The following is a 23499-nucleotide window of genomic DNA, read 5'->3' as shown; positions in this document are numbered from 1 at the left end:
GACTAGTGGTTATTAAGGCTAATGGTAGTGGTGGCTAGTGGTAATGGAGGCTAGTGGTGATGGAGGATAGTGGTGATGGAGGCTACTGGTGATGGAGGCTACTGGTGATGAAGGCTGGTGGTGATGGAGGCTAGTGGTGATGGAGGCTAGTGGTGATGAAGGATAGTGGTGGTGGCTAGTGGTGGTGGAGGCTAGTGGTGATGGAGGCTAGTGGTTATGGGGGCTAGTAGTGATGGAGACTAGTGGTGATGGAGGCTAATGGTGATGAAGGCTAATGGTGATGAAGGCTAGTGGTGATGGAGACGCGTGGTGATGAAGGCAAGTGGTGATGGAGGCTAGTGATGATGGAGGCTATTGGTGGCTCGTGGTGATGAAGGCTAGTGGTGGCTAGTGGTAATGGAGGCTAGTGGTGATGGAGGCTAGTGGTGGTGGAGGCTAGTGGTGATAAAGGCTAGTGGTGATGTAGGCTACTGGTGATGAAGGCTGGTGGTGATGGAGGCTAGTGGTGATGGAGGCTAGTGGTGATGAAGGATAGTGGTGGTGGCTAGTGGTGGTGGTGCCTAGTGGTGATGGAGGCTAGTGGTGATGGAGTCTAGTGGTGGTGGAGGCTAGTGGTGATGAAGGCTAGTGGTGATGGAGGTAAGTGGTGATGGAGGCTAGTGGTGATGAAGGCTAGTGGTGGCTAGTGGTGATGAAGGCTAATGGTGATGAAGGCTAGTGGTGAAGGAGGCTAGTGGTGATAGAGGCTAGTGGTGATGGACGCTAGTGGTGATGGAGGCTAGTGGTGATGAAGGATAATGGTGGCTAGTGGTTATGAAGCCTATTGATGGTGGCTTGTGGTGATTGAGACTAGTGGTGATGGAGGCTAGTGGTGATGGAGGCTAGTGGTGATGAAGGCTAGTGGTGATTGAGACTAGTGGTGATGGAGGCTAGTGGCGAATGGAGGCTAGTGGTGATGAAGGCTAGTGGTGATGGAGGCAAGTGGTGATGGAGGCTAGTGGTGATGAAGGCTAGTGGTGGCTAGTGGTGATGAAGATTTGTGGTGGCTAGTGGTGATGAAGGCTAATGGTGATGAAGGCTAGTGGTGATGGAGGCTAGTGTTGATAGAGGCTAGTGTTGATAGAGGTTAGTGGTGATGGAGGCTAGTGGTGATGAAGGATAATGGTGGCTAGTGGTGATGAAGCCTATTGGTGGTGGCTTGTGGTGATTGAGACTAGTGGTTGCGGAGGCTAGTGGTTGCAGAGGCTAGTGGTGATGAAGGCTAGTGGTGATAGAGGCAAGTGGTGAGGGAGGCTAGTGGTGATGGAGGCCAATGGTGGCTAGTGGTGATGAAGGCGAATGGTGATTAAGGCTATTGGTGATGGAGGCTAGTGGTGATGGAGACTAGTGGTGGTGAAGGCTAGTGGTGGCTAGTGGTGATGAAGGCTAGTGGTGATGGAGGCTAGTGGTGATGAAGGCTAGTGGTGATGGAGGCTAGCGGTGATGGAGTCTAGTGGTGATGGAGGTTAGGGGTGGCTTCATCACCACTAGCCTTCATCACCATTAGGCTTCATCACCACTAGCCACCACTAGCCTTCACCACCACTAGTCTCCATCACCATTAGCTAGTGGAGGCTAGTGGTTGCGGGGGCTAGTGGTGAGGGAGGCTATTGGTGATGGAGGTTAATGGTGGCTAGTGGTGATGAAGGCTAATGGTGATGAAGGCTAGTGGTGATGGAGGCTAGTGGTTATGAAGGCTAAAGGTGATGGAGGCTAGTGCTGGTGGAGGCTAGTGGTGGCTAGTGGTGATGGAGGCTAGTGGTGATGGAGGCGTGTGGTGATGGAGACTAGTGGTGATGGAGGCTAGTGGTTATGGAAGCTAGTGGTGATGGAGGCTAGTGGTGATGGTGACTAGTGGTGATGGTGGCTAGTGGTGATAGTGGCTAGTGGTGACGGAGGCTAGTGGTGATGAAGGATAGTGGTGTTGGCTAGTGGTTGTGGAGGCTAGTGGTAATGGAGGCTAGTGGTGGTGGTGGCTAGTGGTGATGGAGGCTAGTGGTGATGAAGGATAGTGGTGTTGGCTAGTGGTGATGAAGGCTTGTGGTGATGGAGGCTAGTTGTGGCTAGTGGTGATGAAGGCTAATGTTGATGAAGGCTAGTCGTGATGGAGGATAGTGGTGATGAAGGCTAGTGGTGATGAAGGCTAATGGTGATGGAGGCTCATGGTTATGGAGGATAGTGGTGATGAAGGCTAGTGGTGATGGAGGCTCGTGTTGATGGAAGCTAATGGTGATGGAGGCTGGTGGTGATGGAGGCTAGTGGTGGCTAGTGGTGATGAAGGCTGGTGGTGGCTAGTGGTGATGAAGGCTAATGGTGATGAAGTCTAGTGGTGATGGAGGCTAGTGGTGATGAAGGCTGGCGGTGATGAAGGCTAGTGGTGATGGAGGCTAGTGGTGATGGAGGCTAATGGTGGCTAGTGGTGATGAAAGCTAGTGGTGATGAAGGCTAGTGGTGGCAAGTGGTGATCAAGGCTAGTGGTGTCTAGTGGTGATCAATCAAAGCTAGTGGTGATGAAGGCTAGTGGTGGCTAGCTGTGATGGAGGCTAGTGGTGATGAAGGCTAGTGGTGATGGAGGATAGTGGTGATGGAGGCTAGTGGTGATGGAGGCTAGTGGAGATGAAGGCTAGTGGTGGTGGAGGCTAGTGGTGATGAAGGCTAGTGGTGATGGAGGCTAGTGGTGATGAAGGCTAGTGGTGATGGATGCTAGTGGTGATGGAGGCTAGTGGTGATGGAGGCTAGTGGTGATGAAGGCTAGTGGTGATGGAGGCTAGTGGTGATGGAGGCTAGTGGTGATGGAGGCTAGTGGTGATGGAGGCTAGTGTTGTCTAGTAGGCTCAGTGCCACCAAGCCCTGTTAGTCTTAAAACTATGTGTTTCATCTGCAGGTGTCAGAAGAACATCTGATCCACATGAATCATCTCTACTGCATCCAAACTAACTAGCAAACAAATGCCTGAGGCGTAACATCTCAACAAAGTACATGTTATTTGACAGCTAGGCCACTCCCAATGAACAGTAATTTTGATGCCATATTGTAGCCTAGTTATTTCAAGGCCAGACTATATGCCTAAACGGTAGGTAGCCTAGCCCTATGGGGCAAATGCTCATGTCTGAAAACTTGAATGTGAGGTACCGCTTACCTAAAGTACTCTGCATAGGCTGCACTATTGTAGCAGAACAAGATGGTTTCTCCCATGGACCCAATAATCCTAAAATTCATACCAAATGAGACCATGGCACTGGGTATTACAAGGATAATTGAAATGACACCTACAGACAATATGCAGTAGGCATAGGCTATTTTAGTCTGTGTAATTACACTAATGGGACCACTTTGAACATTCTGGATCTGGCAGTGCATGACACACTCACTCAATTCACACTCAAACACACTGGAAAGAATGAAATGTGTAACATCAACTCTACTGACCCTGATTTGACCTCTACCTCAGGTGCCAGCTAAGGTAGTTCATCATCCTTAAAGTGAGAAAAGAAAACAGTGGATATCTCTGTGTATGTGAGAGAGAGAGAGAGAGGGGGGGGGGGGGGGGGGGAGAGAAAGAGAGAGAGGGAGAGAGAGAGGAAGGGAGAGAGGGGGGTAGTAGGCGTTAGTATGGTTGGCTGACCGTATGTCTGCGGTTCTGTGGTGGAGGGGAGTGAGGATCTCCTGGTGTTGTTAAACCCCTAAGAAATGTTCTTTTTGGATTCTACTCTTTGCTTACATACCTTACGCACACCCACCCTCCCCCTCATTTCCAACTTTCTCATTCCCTTTCCTTTTCCATTATGGATTTCATAACCTTAACGGAACTTAAAACTAAATAACATGGCAGGACTATAGGCTACTACTGTGTCCCCCTCTCAAATCATGAGCAGTCCTCCAATGTACCCATCATGTTTGTGTAGTGCAAATGCAATGGTAGCCTACTCACTTGACACACAGACTAGACGTAACATAGTAAACGAAAATCCAGGATGATCAAATTTGTCGGAGTGGATGGGTGGATATATAATGCGAATGTCTAGTAACCCAAAGGTTGCATGTTCAAATCTCATCACAGACAACTTTAGCATTTTAGCTAATTAACAACTTTGTAACTACTTATTACATTTTTTTAGCTATTTTGGAACTACTTGGCATGTTAGCTATACCTTCCCCTAACCTTAACCCTTTAACCTAATCCTAACCTTAACCATTTAACCTAACTCCTAAACCTAACCTTAACCCCTAGCCTACTAACATTAGTAACAACAAATTGGGATTCGTAACAAATAATATGTATTGCAAATTCGTAACATGTACGAATTGCAAATCAGAATATATCATACGAATTGTAGACTAATTTGTAACATATCATATGAATTGTAATTTGAAACTTCACAAATTAATACATACCATACCAAACGTAACACATCATACTACTTTGAGCGTCCCAGGTTTGTGTTTACTGTGCCTTTTGATTTTGCCTTAGGTAACCTTCTATTTTATATAACCATACCAAATGTAACATATTATACTATTCCCAGTGTCCCAGATTTACGTTAACTATGTTATGTCTAGTCTATGTGACCAGTCTGGATGTCTGAACCACTTTTAATTTTCCTCGGTGTCTGCTAACTCACTGGGTTCTCTGAAAGTCGCATTGCCATTGCTCGATTTACTAGGTATTGTTATGACTGACGTTTTCTGTACTCTGTTCCCCTTTCTACTCCGCCTTCGCCTCTGTCCTGCCAAGTGGTCTCGTCTCCCGCGGGACACACCTATATCATCACTGGGATTACACCGGCCGTGTGCCGCCTCCCCTTCCCCGTCACTACTCCTCTCATGCCCCACTCTCACTCCCCGAATAGACTTTCCGTGATACTAGGAATTGCTGTTTTTCTGAACGACTATACGTGACAAATTAACATAGATTGTCGGACAAAGAAAAGTGATATACAGAAGAAAGAAAATAAGACAATAGGAACTAATGGACAATGGCAATACAAGTGCAACTGAGTTCTGCGTGTAAAATAAGCCTATTTTACAATTTCCTCATAGAAGCATTGTAGGCATAGCTGTAGAAACATACTAAGTTTTTTAAAAAGGAGGCAAACCTGCGAAAAATCCTATTTCGCCAAACACCTGTCATGATTTTAGAGAATTGAACAAACTGGACATACCCAGCGCGCATTCGCTCAAATTTTGGCTACATGATACCATTTTTGCAGAGCAAACCCATTCCCCTCCGCCAGCATTCTAACCGATGTGCTCGGCATGCTCTGCTGATGCCCGCAGGAATTACCGCAGGAGTTGTTGCCGTCCCCCAAACCCTTCTCAAACGAACGGATTACAGACAGTACCAGCTAGAGATCCTCGGTAACGGTGCCTGACTTTGGCTGGCCGGGTAGCTGCGCGGGACGAGAGATGAGTTCCCTCCTCTCTACACTAGTCATGTTGTAAGTTAAATGTGCAGTAACCCTTGATGCGCAACCTAAGGTTTTCTGGAGAGAAATGAATGGAGGTATTGTGTGTGTGTGTGTGTGTGTGTGTGTGTCAGCGCACATGTTTCTCTTCATGCATGCTCTGACCATCAGTCCAGCACAGCAGGTGTGGTGTTTTGTACACCGTCATATAGGGTGCATGTTCTCCTTTACCCATTGTAATAATGAAAAACTATTTTCTGAACAGCTAACTGAAATAGAAATGCCATCTGTTTTTCCAATACCAAGTGGTGGTGGAATCTTGTATTTTGTTATCTGTACAATTCCTCTGAGGCTGTTCCACATGGTAGCATATTGCTCCTCTGGTCACTCAACCATGTCCCATGACCCAGACACCTCTTTTCATTCTACCCAGACTCAAAGACCAGACATTTGTCACTGACAGAAGGTCTGCTAACGGGTTATGAATGAATGAGTGGATGTACAGTATGACTGTGCCTTATTGGTGTCTTTGATGGGTGTCTGTGTTTAACAGGATCATGTGATTCGTGAAGGGGATTATCAGCAATTAGCTCTTCCCCAAATTAGGGCATCAATCCACTTTAACCAAACCTAAAGCAATTCTGCCAGACTCATTAACAAATCTTACATTTACAATGACAAATGTACCTTTAAAGTGTCCCTGTCACCCCCTTGTATCTCTCAAACTTACTCTCCACTTGGTCAGATTTTTACAGAGGTTTCATCTGAGGTAACACAGAAGTAGACCAAAAGTAGCATTGGAGCCCAGACATCTGTGTGTGCTTTGGGCCAGCTGTAGGCTGCGTTCCAGGCATCCCTACATCTGGACAGCACAGGGGGTATGGGGTCCCCTAATGAGCACAAGGCCAGGGGGTACAGGAAGATATGAAAGAACACTCTACTGCTAACGTGTCTGCTAATGTTTCTCCTGCTCTTCCCCCTCTTTATTTAAGATGGAGGTCAGCCTTATTTGTGTGCTGTAGTCTATGTACCTATGCATGTGCTGTGTGTGCTGTATTTATACAGGGAGGGATAAGAGATTGAAGTGCTTAGATAGATGGCTGGGCGGATTAGTGAATATTGGTATCCTATTAGCTCATCGTAGATATGAGCTGAGCTCAGCAGCTGTCCCTAGAGAGAGACAGCATGGCCACTGTCTGTTGCCGTGATGGTTTTATCTAGAAATGACCTTTTTTTGGAGGCATAGAGACAGGTTTAAAATTGGTGGTGGAGACAGAAAAGAGGCAGGAGTGTGGCAGACAGACTGCTTTTGTATTATTTTGGGATGCAAAAATACCACATGTAATCTCAATGCAGATCCATTCTCCCCTTCTCTCAGATCTGTCCAGGCTTTACTGGTGGTCTGCAGCCCCCTGCAGGTAAATGTGTGTATACAATTGTATCCATTATGTTTTCTAATATTCCATTCTCAATAAAGTCTCTCATTCTAACCACATGCCTGTCTGTTTTGTGGTGGCACAGGTCTTAGCGCATGACCATGTTAATTTCAGCGTATACGTGGAGAATCAGACACGGGGTCGAGACGCCATGAGTCGCCGGCAGCACAGAGTGTACCAGCTGTACAGCAGGACAAGTGGCAAACATGTGCAGGTGATGGGGAGGAGAATCAGTGCCAAGGGAGACGATGGGGATAAATATGGTAAAATATAGTACTACTACTTCCTACAATATACAGAACACTCCAATACAAATCAGAATCAACAAGCAATCATTTCCTCTATGTTATCACACCTACAGTACATGGCCCTCAAAATCATGAAGTAGAAACCGGCCAGACAAGCCTATGACACACAGAGAGAAATAGAAAGATGGCGCAGCGGTTTCTGTGTGGTAGACTCAGTCCCGATATCGATAAGGTCATCGATTTCCCATTTACCCCGCTATGTTGCTTTGTTGTAGGGGGATTTGGGTAGTGAGAGGGAGACTAATGTTATTGATTTGGTTTGACCTCTGTATTGTGGCTACATCTATGAACTAATTGCATGTAACAATCCCCCCATCCCGTCCTATGTGCTCAATATCTATGCCCTTTCCCACATGACAAAATACTACAGTTTACTATATAATACTACAGTACTTTATGTATAATTCTGTAGTAAGCTGTACTATACTGTAGAATCCTATACTCCACACTGTAGTATCCCTCGATCATGTGTAGTACCTACTATGTAATTTCGTAGTATACTGTAGAATACTATATTTCACACTGTAATATCCCTCAATCACATATAGTACTTACCATATAATGTTGTAGTATACTATACTACACACTGTAGTAGCCCTCGATTATGTAGTGCTTACTATATAATTCTGTAGTATAATGTAAAATACTATAGTACACACTGAAGTGTCTCTCAATCATGTGTGGGTCATTCCACGAAGAGGGTGCCTTTTCATGGAAGTAGAAATTATGCACCAATATTTCATTTTAAAAAGCCTGTTATATTAAATGAAGTGCACTTTAATATAGACCAAATAGAGAATAAAGTGCATCTTTAATATGAACAAAGGCTTTCTAAAGTGCCAAAATCCAGTATTTTGACACGTCCCTTCGTCAACCCTGTGTCACTTCTAGGACAATTTCAACCGACTTAATCCCGAAAATGTATCCACGTTTCACCATCATTCTAAATGCCTAGTTATTTTTCTGCTTTGACAAAGTCATTTCTGAAGATTATTATTTATATTCATAATATTAGTGACGCATTTACATCTGTCCCTCGTGTTAAGGCCAACCCTGTTAAGCAAACAATTTACCCCTTTAAAATAATGGACCATTCCACCAAGTTAAATTATTCACAGCAGGTGACATCATTTGGGTCCTCTGAACAGCATGGTGGAAAAGGAAGGAAGTCTTCTCTCTCTTTTTGGTATATTTATAATTGTTTTATCATCTTTGACTGAGATGGTCGAGCTTAACACACCAACCCTGTAAGCTCAATTCATGTTAGGGAAACTTGAATTTGATTTATCTTTCATCATGCTCTTCACCACATGGGGAGTAATGGCCAATCTTCACCTAAAACCTGTTATCGTCAACCCTGTTAGAGGCCCAATGGTAACTTTATCAGGTTGATATTATATGTGAATTCATTTGTACAAGGGATAATAGATCAATGAGAAAATGTTAGATTTATCTCAAAGATGAGTTTAATAAATAATAGTTAGGCAGTTACATAAGTGTCTGTAACAGGGTTGACAGTGTGGTTCAAGTGCAGATAAAATGCTCTTAGTTCATAGGATTTTAATGCCTGAGATGGGGAAAAAGTATTTTTCCGTAGGCTAAACATAAAATATATTTAATTTCTTAGTGTAGTATACTGTAGAATACTATAGTAAATACGGCAGTATTATCCACAAAAAAAAACATAGTAAATACTACAGTAATGTCCACAAAAACACTAGTGTCTGCAAAAATACTGCAGTTGTTTTAACAATAGTAGTACTACAGTATTTCATTTGCATATACCCCACCTATTCCCCTCCCACATATTCCAATTTGTGCCACTCACAAGTGAGACACCTACATGCCAAGTATATACCATATATTGTGTTCCCTACAGGTTATAGAAAAGAGCAGAAGCTTTGAACTATCCATTCATACTCCAGTCTTACCGACAGTGTATGACTATTTTAGTATTTATCCAGCAAGTTTCCTCAAGGAGAAAGCCCCCACTTCTGAGTCAAAGACAACACAACAAACACACTATAATGTGCATACTACAGTAAATACTACAGTAATGTCCACAAAAACACTTCAGTGAATACTACAGTACATAAATATAGTAATACTACAGTATTCATACCATACTATAGCATTTTGTCATGTGGGCTCTTACAATCTGTATTTTTGTGCCTCTGTCTCTTTCCAAGCCCAGCTTGTTGTGGAGGCTGATACTTTTGGAAGTCAGGTGAGAATCCGTGGTAAAGAGACCAACTTCTACCTGTGCATGAACCATCGAGGCAAGCTTGTGGGGAAGGTGAGACAAACACAATTCTAATTCTGACTCTTGCGGCACGTTCCTTTTAATGTATACATTTAAACAACCTGGAGTTGTTCACTTTGCATCTCATATTGACACTACCAGTGCTTGACTTGGGCAGGAGCTTGCTGGAGCGGAGTACCGGCCCCTCAACATGTCTACTGCTTGAGCTCCTGTTCCTTTTATAGAATATTAGCTCAAAAGTATTGTTGAACCCCTGCACCTAAATATAGTTTTGGCAGCCAAAATGAGTACCGGCATTTCAGTCCAAGTCAGACACTGGAAATGATCATATATGTGTGTGTATTCCAGAAGGCTAGTAATCGCAGTGCAGACTGTGTCTTCGTTGAGATGGTGTTGGAGAACCACTATACAGCTCTGATGTCAGCACGCTATACGGGCTGGTACGTGGGCTTCACCAAGAGGGGGCGCCCCAGGAGAGGCCCTCAGACACTGCCCAACCAGCAGGACGTTCACTTCATGAAGCGCCTGCCCCCCGGGGAGCAGCCTGACCTGCAGCCCTTCCGCTTCACCACAGTCAGCAAGAGAAGCAAGAAAGTGAGAGGGACCCGACCCACAGCCACTACAGCACCTACATAGTCAATGCCACACAACATACCAAAATGACTCGACAACTGTCCTCCCCTGTGTGAATTGAATGTAAGGAGTTTGCTGGGCTGAACCCAGGTAAAAACCTAACTAAGTGGCGCATAGTACAATATGTGCATCAAAAGAGTTGGAGCTAAACAATCTGACCACATCAGGGAAGATGTTGTCCTTGCCCTTTTCCTCCCCATTCCAGAGACAGTGTTGTCTCAAAGACTGTTGAATTACAATGTACAGTGCCAACCATTCTAGTTAGGCCACAGAAGACAGCTATACTCAGTGTTTGTTTCCAGAGGCACTAAAGTTGAACTACCAAAGACGACTGAACCATAGCGTTCAATACCGAATATCCGTTTTTTCAACATCCCAAAGACAACTGGTCAACTGTTCAGTACCCGAACCACCAAAGGCGACTGTAGCGTGTACCCAACACAGAGGGACAGTCAAGGTTTCTCAATGCATTATTTGTATGTTTGTCTTCATATGACTTAGGAGCTACTGTTCCTGCCTTTTTCACTCAATACAGAAAGCTGCTGTAACATAGTAAGTACACTATCTTCAGTCTGTCTCATATGGAAATATTTAAGGAGAATTGTTGAAACTATATGCATTTTATTACCATTGTTATTATTACAATTATTTATTTAACTTGATGGTATGATAGCTGTTTTAGACCAATGGTATTGCCAAATAGAATACAAACATATGGTCCTAAATGTTACCGGTTTGCGATATTGTGTGATACCCATTATCAATATGCTAATCCACAATTGTTTTTCTCTCAAAGAAATGTAAATACTCCGTGTTTGTGGACCATACATCAAAAGACTCGTAACCTAACCTTGACATTGTAGGCACCATACTCTGGGTCATTGAGGTTCCATAAAAAAAAGTACAAGTGCCATCTAGTGGTCACTGGAAATGGGAGCATCTGCACAGAACACAGAATATGTGCCAAACCACAGTTCACTGATTTATCCCTTGGAAAACAGGCTGAGACTATAGTGACCTTCTCGATGGAATGCAGCTGCCAATACATAGAATCAATTCTGATCAGGTTAATACACGAGTTGAAAACTGAATGGGAAAATGAGCTAAAAAACATGCAGGGAATACCTACACGAACATATCTGAATGTATCTAGTTGTGAGAAGTACAGCCCTTTCATACCTGGATCAAGGCTTCAACAGCCACACTCATAACCATGTCATTTCCTGCAGCTGGGACGTCTTTCCCAGGCAGGCAGCCTGCACAGCTCAGACATGTGGGCACTAGTACGGAGGAGGGCGGGGCAGGAGGTAGTTTCTCACTGCCCAACACCATGAAACATTTTCTTGAGAGAATGTGTGAGGCAGAGAATGTGCGAGGCAGAGAATGGGCTGGACTTGTGTGTGGAGGAATGTGGGTTCCAGTGCATTACTGCATTCCTGATCACCCTTTCTGGGTACCAGCATTCCGTCTGCAGACTAACTTTGATCCTCCCCTCGATACACTACACACACACACACTTTCCAAACACCAATTCAGAGTTAATAATATATCCTAAATTCTCTAGTTTCTTGCCAATTTCCAGAGCCACACTCATTAAACCAAAAAATGTGAAACACACAACACGTCCTGCTTGTCATTTTCAGACCAGGCCTCCCTCTGTATATCAAGATTATATTTAATAGACAAGCAATGGGAGGTTCACTTCAAATGAGTGGTGGTTTGGTCTGTACATACAGTACCGATGGCATAGATGCATGATACTGAACCAGTACATTACTCACACTCTGGTTTACACTCCTTCACATTCAAGTACTTTATTCTTATTAATGTTTGTTTTTTTTTCCTTTAAAAAAATCTTTTCAATATACAACACCATTTTAGACAAGACAATTCTGTTTACAACTAATTTCAGCTCAGTAAGGGGTCATTCAGAACCTAGACAGGCAGCAAGAGGGGGGACAGAACAGGACAGAGGGAGAGTAAGTGAAAGACGAACGCAGGGTAGAGAACTAAGGATGAGAGGGGGTGAATTTGAGAGGGGTTTGGAGAGAATAAAAATTCTTAGTACACTAACAAACTAAATTAATTGGGTCAAAAATAAAAAAATATATAGAAAAACTTAAATAGGTCACTAGCACACTGTTGTCCCATCACTTATCCATGCAGTACTGTCTTCAGGGGAAAAAAAACATCAGCTCTCTTCCACATTTTTTTTCCCTACCAAACAAAATGAGAAAATAACAAGATAGATATGTCCTTGGTGCCCAAAGGGGCGGGCCTGAGGCATCTGTCACTCAGTCTGGATGAAGAGCCCCGTTGAGTTGAGCCCCGGCCCTGCCTCCTTCCTTCCTTTCCTCCCCAGGGCATCTTTAACAGGCCGTTTCCAACCCTCTTTCTCCATTCCTCCAGCCATTCAGTTCAGATTCCTTCATGTCCATGTCTGTTACTCGGTCTTGGGTGACCAGAGTAAGGGGAGTTGGGCCTTAGAGTGTGACCTAGTAGACTCCGCTTTGTGTGCATGTTTGTGTGCGATTTGGTTGGGGTGGGGGGGGGGGGTGTAAGGGGCAATGTGTTTGAGCACCGAAGGCCCGATGAGGGCGGGACGACCCCTCCACACGAACACCAGGAGGAGGACAGAGATGATGCAGCAAGGATGATGGAGTGGGAAGTGACCTCTGACCCTGGCACATTGACTTGGCCATTAGGACTGTCCCCGCACACACATCACATTCCACCGGGCCTGCCATGCAGAGAGAAAGAAACTCAGCACACTATGCAAGTAATCCTGTAGATGTGTTCAATTTAGGTCAGGAGTCCCACTTCCAAGCAAAGAATGAAGTTAAGAGTTGTAAATGATCTGCAGTGCTTACCCCCCCCCCCCCCCCCCCTTTGGTAGAGTTAAAAGAAAAAGGGTGGGAGGCTTAAAGATTGAGTCAGCAATGCAGAAAGTAAACAGCAATTTCAGGTCAACTGAAGCCCACCCATATGCACAGTGTGCAGCGTCTTGCATCACAATCCTACTTCCACTATTGATCCTGTACGGGTGTCACTTCATTTATTTGCCTGTAGGAAAAAGTGTGTGTGTGTGGGGGGGGGTTAGGGCTGATGAATCAAATATTTATTTTTGTATGAATCTGGCCTGCAAAATATAGAAAGACGTGTGCTTGCTTACTTATCTTAACTACCGAAAAGCCACACAATTTGAATCAGAGCATCTTCTTCATTAAAAATATCACTTTAGTTTGTTGTATTCATTCCTATTGTGTGTAAGTTCTGGTGAGTGTGAGAGTCGTGTGTACCTGCTATCTGGAGATGTATGTATACGTGCGAGAGGGCGACCTGCCCTCAGTCTGTCCATTGGTCGACACGTTCAGGAAGTCCCAGATGAGGATAGTGTCGTCATGGGAACTGCTGATGATCTGGAATTCATCAAACTGTAGCCGGAATACACGCCCAGAGTGCTCCTGAAAGAGAGCACTCATCAGTATCCTCTACAATAACCATTATCTCCACCATCATGCTCTAGATCCAAGCTAAACTCACCACCAGTGTGCGCAGACAGAGGGTGCTGGCAGGGGCACGAGGGTCCAGAGCAGCTTGTAAGTCCCATACTTTGATTTTACTACAAAGGAACAGCACAGGCGCGCACACCCTCTTAACATCATAATGGAAACAACACAATAGTATTCAAGTCTTGTCAGTGGATAAGCTGGAGGACCTCATACTCCGGCCTATAAAAGTTTGACTAGCAGCCTAACAAATTCACTCTGATTAACAGGCCGAGGCCAGGATTGGAGGGAATCAGGTGTCTGAGATCAGCAGTGAGAGAATAACAAGGATTAACAGAGGCCAAGTGCAGGATTAGAGTGAGGGAATAAAGCCATTAACAGTCAGATCTCCATTAGTATTGAGAGATCAGCTCAGCCACAGTGAGATGAACCCTCCCTTACCCATCGTAGGCTCCGCTAACGATCCTTTTGTTGTCGAAGCGAATGCAACGGACCAACTCCTCATGGCCTTCCAATACCCGCAAACATGCCCCGCACTCAATATCCCACAACCTGAGGAGAGAGAATCTGTGTTAGTTTAGTAACATTTGACAAAATAGTCATGACAAAGCACGTTCATCTCCCGGTTACAGATTCTATAAATATAGACCAGTAAGAAACACCCAGAAGAATATTCCACCCTCAAACACACACACACACGACAGACACTCACCGGATAGTGTTGTCCGACGAGCCGCTGACCACTAGTCTGTCTCTGTACTGCAGACAGGCAATGCCTCTCTTATGGCCATTCAGCGTACGTACAAACTCACACGTGCTGGTGCTCCACACCTGGAGGGGCGTCAAGGCAAAAACACACACCACCCAGAGGTCAACACACAAAAAAAGAAGAGGCATTTAGCCTAAATAATCCTTCATGTCAACACTAACAGTTTTTACTTTTGAAATCTCTTCCTTCCTGTTTTCCTTCATTAGAATGCTTCTGTACTAGACCGGACAATGAAGCTGCTGAGAACAGTCTGCAGCCAGAGCTATAATCCAGCTGTACACCTCTCTGTCTTCACACACACACACACGTCAGAGAGTGACACTGTGCAGCTGCATGAAAACATGAATGTAAACACAAAGGTATAACAGTGATACACATTTAGGGGTGTCGAGTAACACTCCCTCTCCCAAACACAGATATTGCAGTCTGCCGTCCCTCCCTTATTACTTGGGGAATGTTTTCAGAGAGCTGGGGCGTAGTGTGCGGGAGACGGCTCGGTACGGAATGCCTTGGCCCGTCTCCCAGGGCGATGGGTGGGCTAGCCAGGGTCTCTTTGTTCCTGGAATCCTGGCTGCCCACAAATCCACCGTCTGGAATACAGGGAGGTACTGGGGAGCTGGGGATGAGACTGGGGTTGGGGCTGAGACGAGACAGACATGCAGGTCCACAGTTTAGCCCCAGGAAGAGACAAGACGTCAGCTCTGGACTCTGGGTTCAGTCAGTGCTTCCCACAGCAGGCCTCACACTCTGGGCTAACTCAAGCTCTATGCTGCCCTCTACTGGGCACATTGCACAACTGAACTCAACCAGAATGAGAGGATTTGGTAGGTTTGGGTAGGGGACACTTGATAGGTGTGGCTGGCTTGTATTTTGCATTTCAAGTATCTTCTGTGAATGAACAATGACAAGCAGTGATGGGGAAGATAACTAGCTTTTGATTAAAACCACCATGGTCATGCAGAGCAGGGGGAGAGAACTGAAGCCACTCATTTATCATTCTAGCTCACAGGACGATAAACACACACACACACTAGCCAAGAAATCAAAGCCCGGCTGAATAACGCTGGTTGTGCATTCAGTAGACTCTGCTAAAGCAATGTATAGTCATTCCTTTTGTGTGGTTCAGTGTGCTGAAGGATCATTCAGACAGACATGAACCAAGTTGATGCCAAATGGTTGTCTTTGCAAGATCTGCAACATCCACAGGCAGAAGATCTTTACAGCAAATAAGTCAACACTTTTTTTTTTTTATAATAAAGACTTTTAAGATCAAGATGCACAGGATCCAGTGTGTTGGACATGCTACGAATGTCTCAAGAAAGGATCCCTAAAAAGTTGCTCTCTGGAAAATACAAGGAAGGCAGACCAAAGACAACATGCCGACAGACTGGTGGCTGAGCTAGATCTCTCATGGGACAGGACCCAAGCTACGGCAAAAAGACTGTAGTGGCAGAGGTTGTTGCGGCCTTCTTCTTTGGCCCTAGTGGGATCTAAGTTAGTAAGTCTTGTGCCACTGCAAAAGTACTAGAACGTATGCTTGTTGAGATGTTGCCATGCTTGAGGCTCTCGTGAGTTGACCTTAGGTCATCGGGGCAAACTTGCCTTGATGGTACGGTCACCGGACGCTGACACGATGTACTTGTCGTCAAAGTCCACCACGTTGACCGCTGCTCTATGGCCGACCAGCACGCGGCGCAGACTGATGTCTGTGGGTGAGGCCATGTCCCACACAGCGATGGAACGGTCCTTCGAGCACGTCACCATCAGACCGTTACAGAACCGCAAGTGGAGAACCGCCTCGTTGTGGTGGATCAGAGTGTTCAGCACCTCCCCAGTGTTCACATCCCACACCCTGAGACACCGAGAGAGATCATCAATATCCGTCAAACACAACATACCACATGCCTCTTGAATTAAATAAGCTTTGGAGCTTCCTGGAGCATGGGTAAGAGGGCAGAGCGGGAGAGGAGTTGCTGACCTGACAGTGGAGTCTGAGGACCCGGTGACGATGACCCGCTCATCATACTGCAGACACAACACTGAACCTGTATGACCCGTCAAGATCTTCAGACACTCCAGAGACTGCTTGTCCCAGATCTACACAGAAACAGAGGGGGAGAAATTCACACAAAATAACATTTATCAAACAAAATGTACTATGCGTTGCATTGACACACTGTAAGAAGCTTTCTTGTTATACAATATCCATATTTAGAAATCGTGTATTCAAAATATCCAGTAGACATTAGATTACACCCGCCCCCCCGCTCTTCAATCAACATCAAACAGGAACGCCGACCTTGATGGAGTTGTCTCTGAGGCCGCTGATGATCTTGTCGTCGTCATACTGCAGACAGTAAACCCCCTTACTGTTCTCTGAGCGACACTGGATCCGCTGCAGATTGTGTCGACCACACCTCCAGTTGGCCTCAATTGTCTAAAGAGAGCCGGGGGGGGGGGGGGTTAGTGAACGGGAAACACAGGAAAGATCAGTGAGAAGAGAGGGAGGTTGAAGGGGACAAGGGGAGGAGCAGAAACACTCACCTCTATGTCCTGGATGATTTTGGGGTACAGGGAGCGGTAGTAGGAGTTTGGTGGGACTTCTGTGGTTCGATTCTTGAACAGGTACTTTTCCCTAGAAGAGAGAACACATTCACAATTAAATATATTAATCTCCACAACATCAAATGGTCTTTTCCTAAGGTGAAGTTGCTTGGATACATTCTATTATGTTGATTGTTGAGAACAGTTATTGATCCATTCTACTGGTGATCTGAATGAAACTCATTGTGATTCAGGGTGGCCCGGCCGGTGATCCCAGTCTGTACTCACCACTGGTGCCTCTCTGACAGGCCTTTCCAGAGGGGGTCTGTACGGACCATACGCTCTATGAGTTTCTTCCACAGCATGCCCTCTGAGATGACCCTCTGCCACTCCTTACACACCAGCTCTGCCGAGCACAGCGAGCGTGCGTCCAGGAAGGACAGGATGTTCTCCGCTATGTGGTCCAGACCCTGAGCTATAACCACAAAGAGTAGAAGTACTCAAGAAATTGTGAATGTGTGGATGAACTGAGCCTGGGGTGTGTTCATTAGTCAGATACCGCAGCAAACAATTGCAAAATGTTTAGCCTAATGAAAAGGTTTTACCCACATAAATTAGTTTATTGGACAAATCCAGGTAGGTCCCTACCGGTTTCAATAGCTTCAGTTTGGTTCCTAGTCAATATACACCCCTATAAAGTGGTTTCCTTTGGAGCATTTACTGGTGGTGAGGTAGAAGTTATATTGGTTGTGGTATATTCCGTATAAGCGCACTCATTTTAGGGATGTGACAAATGGACAGTTTTGTGTTTAAAACAGACATTTTTGTATCAGTTTACCGTTAAAACGATAAGAGAAAATGCCCAAATTCCACTTCAATTCACAATGCAGAGTAATGGCCTTATTACATATGGCCGGGCAATGAAGTTATATCTACCAAGGTCATATCGTTGAAAACGCCTCGGCTACGACATATTTGGTTGTCTAAGGGTACACTACGGCTTTTTAAATGGCGACATGAAACCTTCTCGGAAGATAGTTACAAAGTGCCCCTGAACTGGTATTTTTCTGAAAAGGAATGACGCTCCTGAAGCAGGACTCACATCCATCACTAGGAGACCATAACTGTCAATCAAATAACCTCGAGCTGCCTGCGCGCAGACTGCCTGCACGCAGACCACTGACTCCTAAAAAAGTACTTTAAGGTTTGTTAAATATCGTGACTTACCAAGGCGTTTAGCAGAAAGAAAACATCTTCCGCTAAACACAGACTGTTCTCGGAAGAACGGCAACTAATCAAACACACGCATCTTTCATAGCGAGGTAGCAAGGGACGGAGAGAGAGGGTAGGGGGCACAGTACAGGCAGGTCGGCCACTTGGCAGGCAGAGTCAGAACAGAGCACTAGGCCTATCTATCGGCAATCAAAAGATGTATCTCGCAATGGCATGCTCTATTTTGTAATTTCTTGGCTGGCAGGGCATATGATCAATGAATAGACAAGGATATTATACACGCAACAGACCGAAGCCTGAACACATAATCGCATCATTAGCAAAGAGAAAGAGCAGGTGAGCCAGCTGCACTGATTTAAAATGTCTGAAAATAATATTAAAAGACATCATTTTTCCATTTGTGATTTTTCTTAACATTAAGGATCCCAATTTTGTTTAAAGATTTCCGCATTCACCCCCCTAATATAACACATGACAAGGTCATGCTAACAAAGTAGTATCAAACTGCAGTGTGAACCATACCTGGCAGTGCAGTGATGAAGTCCCTTTGGAGCATGGGTTTGAGGTAGGAGTTGATGTGGCCGTGTTGGTAGTGGCACATGCGTGAAATCAGGTGTTCCACAAACTCCACCTGGTCAGCCTCAGACCACTGGTCAAACAGCTGGATGCACACGTCCTTCTCCTTCTCATAGTTCCCTTCCGATGGCCGCTTCCTTGAGCCCGTCATCGGACCATTGGTGATCGTCTGAACACAGAAATGGAACGGTTATAAGCCATCAGTCCACAGTGGTGTGTACTGTAAAATGTATGGACTCGTCAGAGCTTCAGTCGACATCATTTGATCTCTTGTCAAATGAGGGACGGGCTTTGGGCCTTGATAAAGCTAGTCAGTGTACAGAACTCTGGGCCGGTTTCCCGGACAATCTCTATTGAGTATTCTTTTAAGTCCAGTACTAGGATGAATGTACAGTTGAAGCCGGAAGTTTACATACACCTTAGCCAAATACATTTAAACTAAGTTTTTCACAATTCATGATCTTTAATCCTAGTAAAAATTCCCTGTCTTATGTCAATTAGGATCACTATTTTATTTTAAGAGCGTAAAATGTCAGAATAATAGTAGAGAGAATTATTTATTTCAGCTTTTATTTCTTTCATCACATTCCCAGTGGGTCAGAAGTTAACATACACTCAGTTAGTATTTGGTAGCATTGCCTTTAAATTGTTTAACTTGGGTCAAACGTTTTGGGTAGCCTTCCACAAGCTTCCCACAATAAGTTGGGTGAATTTTGGCCCATTCCTCCTGACAGAGCTGGTGTAACAGAGTCAGGTTTGTAGGCCTCCTTGCTCGCACAAGCTTTTTCTGTTCTACCCACAAATTTTCAAATGGGATTTAGGTCAGGGCTTTGTGATGGCCACTTCAATACCTTGACTTTGCTGTACTTAAGCAATTTTGCCACAACTTTGAAAGTCTGCTTGGGGTCATTGTCCATTTGGAAGACCCATTTGCGACCAAGCTTAAACTTCCTGACTGATGTCTTGAGATGTTGCTTCAATATATCCACGTAATTTTCCTGCCACAATGCGATCTATTTTGTGAAGTGCACCAGTCCCTCCTGCAGCAAAGCACCCCCACAACATGATGCTGCCACCCCCGTGCTTCACGGTTGGGATGGTGTTCTTTGACTTGCAATTCTTCCCCCTTTTTTCTCTAAATATAACAACGGTCATCATTGCCAAAAAGTAAAAAATTTGTTTCATCAGACCAGAGGACATTTCTCCAAAAAGTACAATCGTTGTCCCCATGTGCAGTTGCAAACCGTAGTCTGGCTATATGGCGGTTTTGGAGCGGTGGCTTCTTCCTTGCTGAGCGGCCTTTCAGGTTATGTCGATATAGGACTCATTTTACTGTGGATATAGATACTTATGTACCTGTTTCCTCCAGCATCTTCAAAGGGTCCTTTGCTGTTGTTCTGGGATTGATTTGCACATTTAGCACCAAAGTACATTCACCTCTAGGAGACAGAACACGTTTCCTTCCTGAGCGGTATGATGGCTGCGTGGTCCCATGGTGTTATTACTTGCGTACTATAGTTTGTACAGATGAACGTGGAACGTTCAGGCGTTTGGAAATTGCTCCCAAGGATGAACCAGACTTGTGGACTTGTCTTAGCTGATTTCTTTTGATTTTCCCATGATGTCAAGCAAAGAGGCGCTGAGTTTGAAGGTAGGCCTTGAAATACATCCACAGGTACATCTCCAATTGACTCAAATAATGTCAATTAGCCTATCAGACCAGGCCATGACATAATTTTCTGGAATTTCCAAGCTGTTTAAAGAAACAGTCAACTTAATGTATGTAAACATTTGACCCACTGGAATTGCGCTACAGTGAATTATAAGTGAAATAATCTGTCTGTAAACAATTGTTGGAAAACTTACTTGTGTCATGCAAAGTAGATGTCCAAACCGACTTGACAAAACTATAGTTTGATAACAAGACATTTGTGGAGTGGTTGAAAAATGAGTTTTAAAATGACTCCAACCTAAGTGTATGTAAACTTCCAACCTCAACTGTATGTCTGGGAAACTGGCTTTACATAATGAATCTGGCTTTGGTGTGTGTGGATTGCCTCTTCAAATTGCCATGACGTTGTGCTCGGAGAAGGTTTTTGATGACACTGTAGTCTGGCATTAGTACACACACCGTTTCACTGCCCACTGGAAACCACAACGAGATTGTCAATATTGATGGCACAAGGCACACCTTAAAGATAATTATGAAGACATAAAAAGGGGAGATACGCTAACGGGTTATAAATTTGTTTTTTGGAGGTGGACTAGGCTAATATACTACCATTACGCTTCGGTGACTGTCTGGCCGTGGACCCATGGTCTGTTGCCTCACCTTGAACACTATGATCTTCTTTGATGAGAGGTCATCTGTCTGGGAGTCCATGAAAGTGGTGTTCTGAGGGGGAGAGGCCATTGGTAAATCAAGAGACATTATTCATTAACATAAACACACAGCTAGTCCAAACCTTCTGGCCCAAAATGTACAACATCCAATGTACCATGGGGGACCAATTACAATGCCAGCAGGCTTGTCATCATTTCTCATCTGAAGAAACAGTCAGTCAAAGTAAGCTAATTGTTTAAGCATGGGGGACTGGGTTCAACATTGATATGCATTAGGTATTAGCAGAGGCTTGGGTTTGAAGAGGGAGGGAGGAATCCATGGCTTGTCAACAGCTGCCCCTTATTCAGACCCGCAAAGCCATGTCAATCTGACATGTATTCAGAAGATTGACATGAAATCTGATAAAGAAATCAGACCTTATAGGGTTGGCTGTGAGAGGCAACACCAGATGGTATGATAATTCCATTTAAAACAGTCCCGGCTGTGTCTAAATGTGATCAGTCTGTGTCCTCCTAGGAGAATGTGGGTATGTTTGTTTGGGGCAACAGATTATCTACAACTGAACCTAAACACATGCAGTCATTTTTATTTAGCTGACATTACTCCTGCCTGTATCGACATTAAGTGATTGTACCATATGCCACATGCCTAGATTGGCACGCTTTGTCCAATACAGAAGCATAGGACTAGGATGCTAACGTTAATTTGCAAGACAGCCAGTGACACAGTGACATGTGATAGCAAATCTTTGCCCATAGTTCACTGGCTAAGGTGACAAAACAGAGAACACTGTCTGGAACAAAATGCACCTATGTAGTAGCTACGTTAACAAGATAATCGGCTAAATCAAAAATAGCGTCACGATAATAGTTACCCATCATAATTGTATCTAACATTACCTACGATTACGTTCATTTCTGAATAGCTAACCTGACTACCTGGCCTTTTTGCCTGACGAGATTGTCATACTGACTTGTTAGCTAGCGTTACCTACTCAGAAAATGTAGACAAAACGCCAGCTGTTTGCTTCGAACATATCAAACATAATTACTTGTTTATTACGCAAGCTAACGTCAGCACTTCCTCTAAGCATCTCGGAACGCCACTGATTCACAATGACAGAAACTCTAGTGTTCGGTAATGGACAGAGTGGGGAGTGCCTCTTTTAGCTAACGTTAGTTATACATATATTTATCTATGTGCGTGGTTGACAATCAGGGTAGTTATGTACCTAGTCGGCTAACAAGAAATCGTTAGCCATTGGTTGGCGCTCAAGAAACAGTACACATTTATCGGAAACCTAACTTTATGTTTAACCTGGAAAGCTTGTGGCTAACTTGGAGTCGGACAAATGGCGCAGCGGCGACGCAGTGAGATCCAATCGCCTAGCTAGTACCTTTGCTAGTTAACTGGTTAGCATGTGAGTATTTAAAGACGGGGCCACTTCCCGGCCCTTTCTCGTACTAGCAGACTCACTCCTCGTCCTGTCGACCTCTACCATTAGGATGACAATCATTCACTTCCCAATCATTTCCAAAATCATTATGGTGTAACCTAGAATAATTACAAACATGAGCCACGGGTTAATGTTAGATCAGATATCGGGCCCTCCCTCTACTCGCTAGGTAGCTAACGGTACTACTAGCTAATGTTAGCTAGGCATATTCTATTTTGTATGTCATCTCGGCTCTCCCGTTTGTTCAAAATCGTTTCGATCGGTTCTACTCTAGTGTTAATACCATATTACGCACTCCGACATCGATATTATGGGGCAGAAAGTAATCATCCAATCCAAAACTCACCATCAGCTCTAACGTTTTGTCCTCCATCTCCGGCTCCATATTGTTGCTCCCCGAAACTCGCTAGCTGCGAAAATGGAAACCCAGCCCTGAGTCCGCGACGGGCCGCAGATCGTATGACGTCACAGAACACGACTGGGGATTCGGGGGTGGGTTCACTGAAGCATAGACTTACTTGGTTGGTCGAGAAATTATAAAGAAGCTATTGTCATTCTGTGGTTGGCTCTTTTCTGCTGCTAAGGGAAAGAAGTTGTGCTTGTTCGAGGGTCGACTTCCGCCAGGTCCTGCTCAGATGATCTGATCTACAAATCACCTCCACTTGCAAAAGACTGATTACAACAGTTCATGGTGTAAAGATTAGCGAATCTACACCGTGTCTAGAATTGGGAAGATGATCATAACAATTGTATTGAAAGTTATATATTATAAATGGTCTTCCCTTAATGCATCCCACTAGCTAATTACTGTTATATTGGCACGGGCTGGATATAAATATGACACTTAACTGTCCCGTTTAACAGCGAAGAGAATAGTGTACTTTTCACTGGATGTACCAAGACATTCAATACACTAAAATTCCTGTTGGAAAAAAATGCAAAGGGTAATATTTACTTTGTGTATACTAAATAAGCCCTGAATCA

General features: G+C 44.5%; 2 protein-coding genes across 3 annotated transcripts; one reads left to right on the top strand and one right to left on the bottom strand.

Annotated features, from left to right (window-relative positions):
* The first annotated feature begins 4915 nt into the window (after nucleotides 1-4915).
* Nucleotides 4916-10634, top strand: LOC139418474 (fibroblast growth factor 18-like). 2 transcript variants are annotated; one of them, XM_071167946.1, is made up of 5 exons: nucleotides 4916-5477; nucleotides 6823-6862; nucleotides 6966-7143; nucleotides 9378-9484; nucleotides 9800-10634. In XM_071167946.1, the coding sequence occupies exons 1-5, from the start codon at nucleotides 5446-5448 to the stop codon at nucleotides 10085-10087; spliced, it is 645 nt and encodes a 214-aa protein (XP_071024047.1). In that variant the 5' UTR covers nucleotides 4916-5445; the 3' UTR covers nucleotides 10088-10634. The 2 variants fall into 2 exon arrangements, with proteins under 2 accessions (XP_071024047.1, XP_071024046.1); XM_071167945.1 differs by having other exon boundaries at nucleotides 5289-5477; nucleotides 6823-6868; nucleotides 9800-10276.
* Nucleotides 10635-11882: 1248 nt separating this feature from the next.
* Nucleotides 11883-22974, bottom strand: LOC139418473 (F-box and WD repeat domain-containing 11-B-like). The gene is made up of 13 exons (XM_071167944.1): nucleotides 22862-22974; nucleotides 21048-21110; nucleotides 18662-18884; nucleotides 17195-17381; nucleotides 16907-16997; nucleotides 16662-16799; nucleotides 16341-16459; nucleotides 15965-16214; nucleotides 14306-14424; nucleotides 14035-14145; nucleotides 13628-13706; nucleotides 13384-13548; nucleotides 11883-12824 (listed from the first exon to the last, which is right to left on the bottom strand). Exons 1-12 carry the CDS (start codon nucleotides 22898-22900, stop codon nucleotides 13387-13389), a joined length of 1581 nt encoding a protein of 526 aa, XP_071024045.1. The 5' UTR covers nucleotides 22901-22974; the 3' UTR covers nucleotides 11883-12824; nucleotides 13384-13386.
* Between the last annotated feature and the right edge of the window lie 525 nt (nucleotides 22975-23499).

Source organism: Oncorhynchus clarkii, chromosome 10 (genome assembly GCF_045791955.1).
Source record: "Oncorhynchus clarkii lewisi isolate Uvic-CL-2024 chromosome 10, UVic_Ocla_1.0, whole genome shotgun sequence".
Taxonomy (NCBI): domain Eukaryota; kingdom Metazoa; phylum Chordata; class Actinopteri; order Salmoniformes; family Salmonidae; genus Oncorhynchus; species Oncorhynchus clarkii.
Note: the sequence above shows the minus strand (reverse complement) of the source record. Positions and strands in the feature narration are given on the sequence as shown.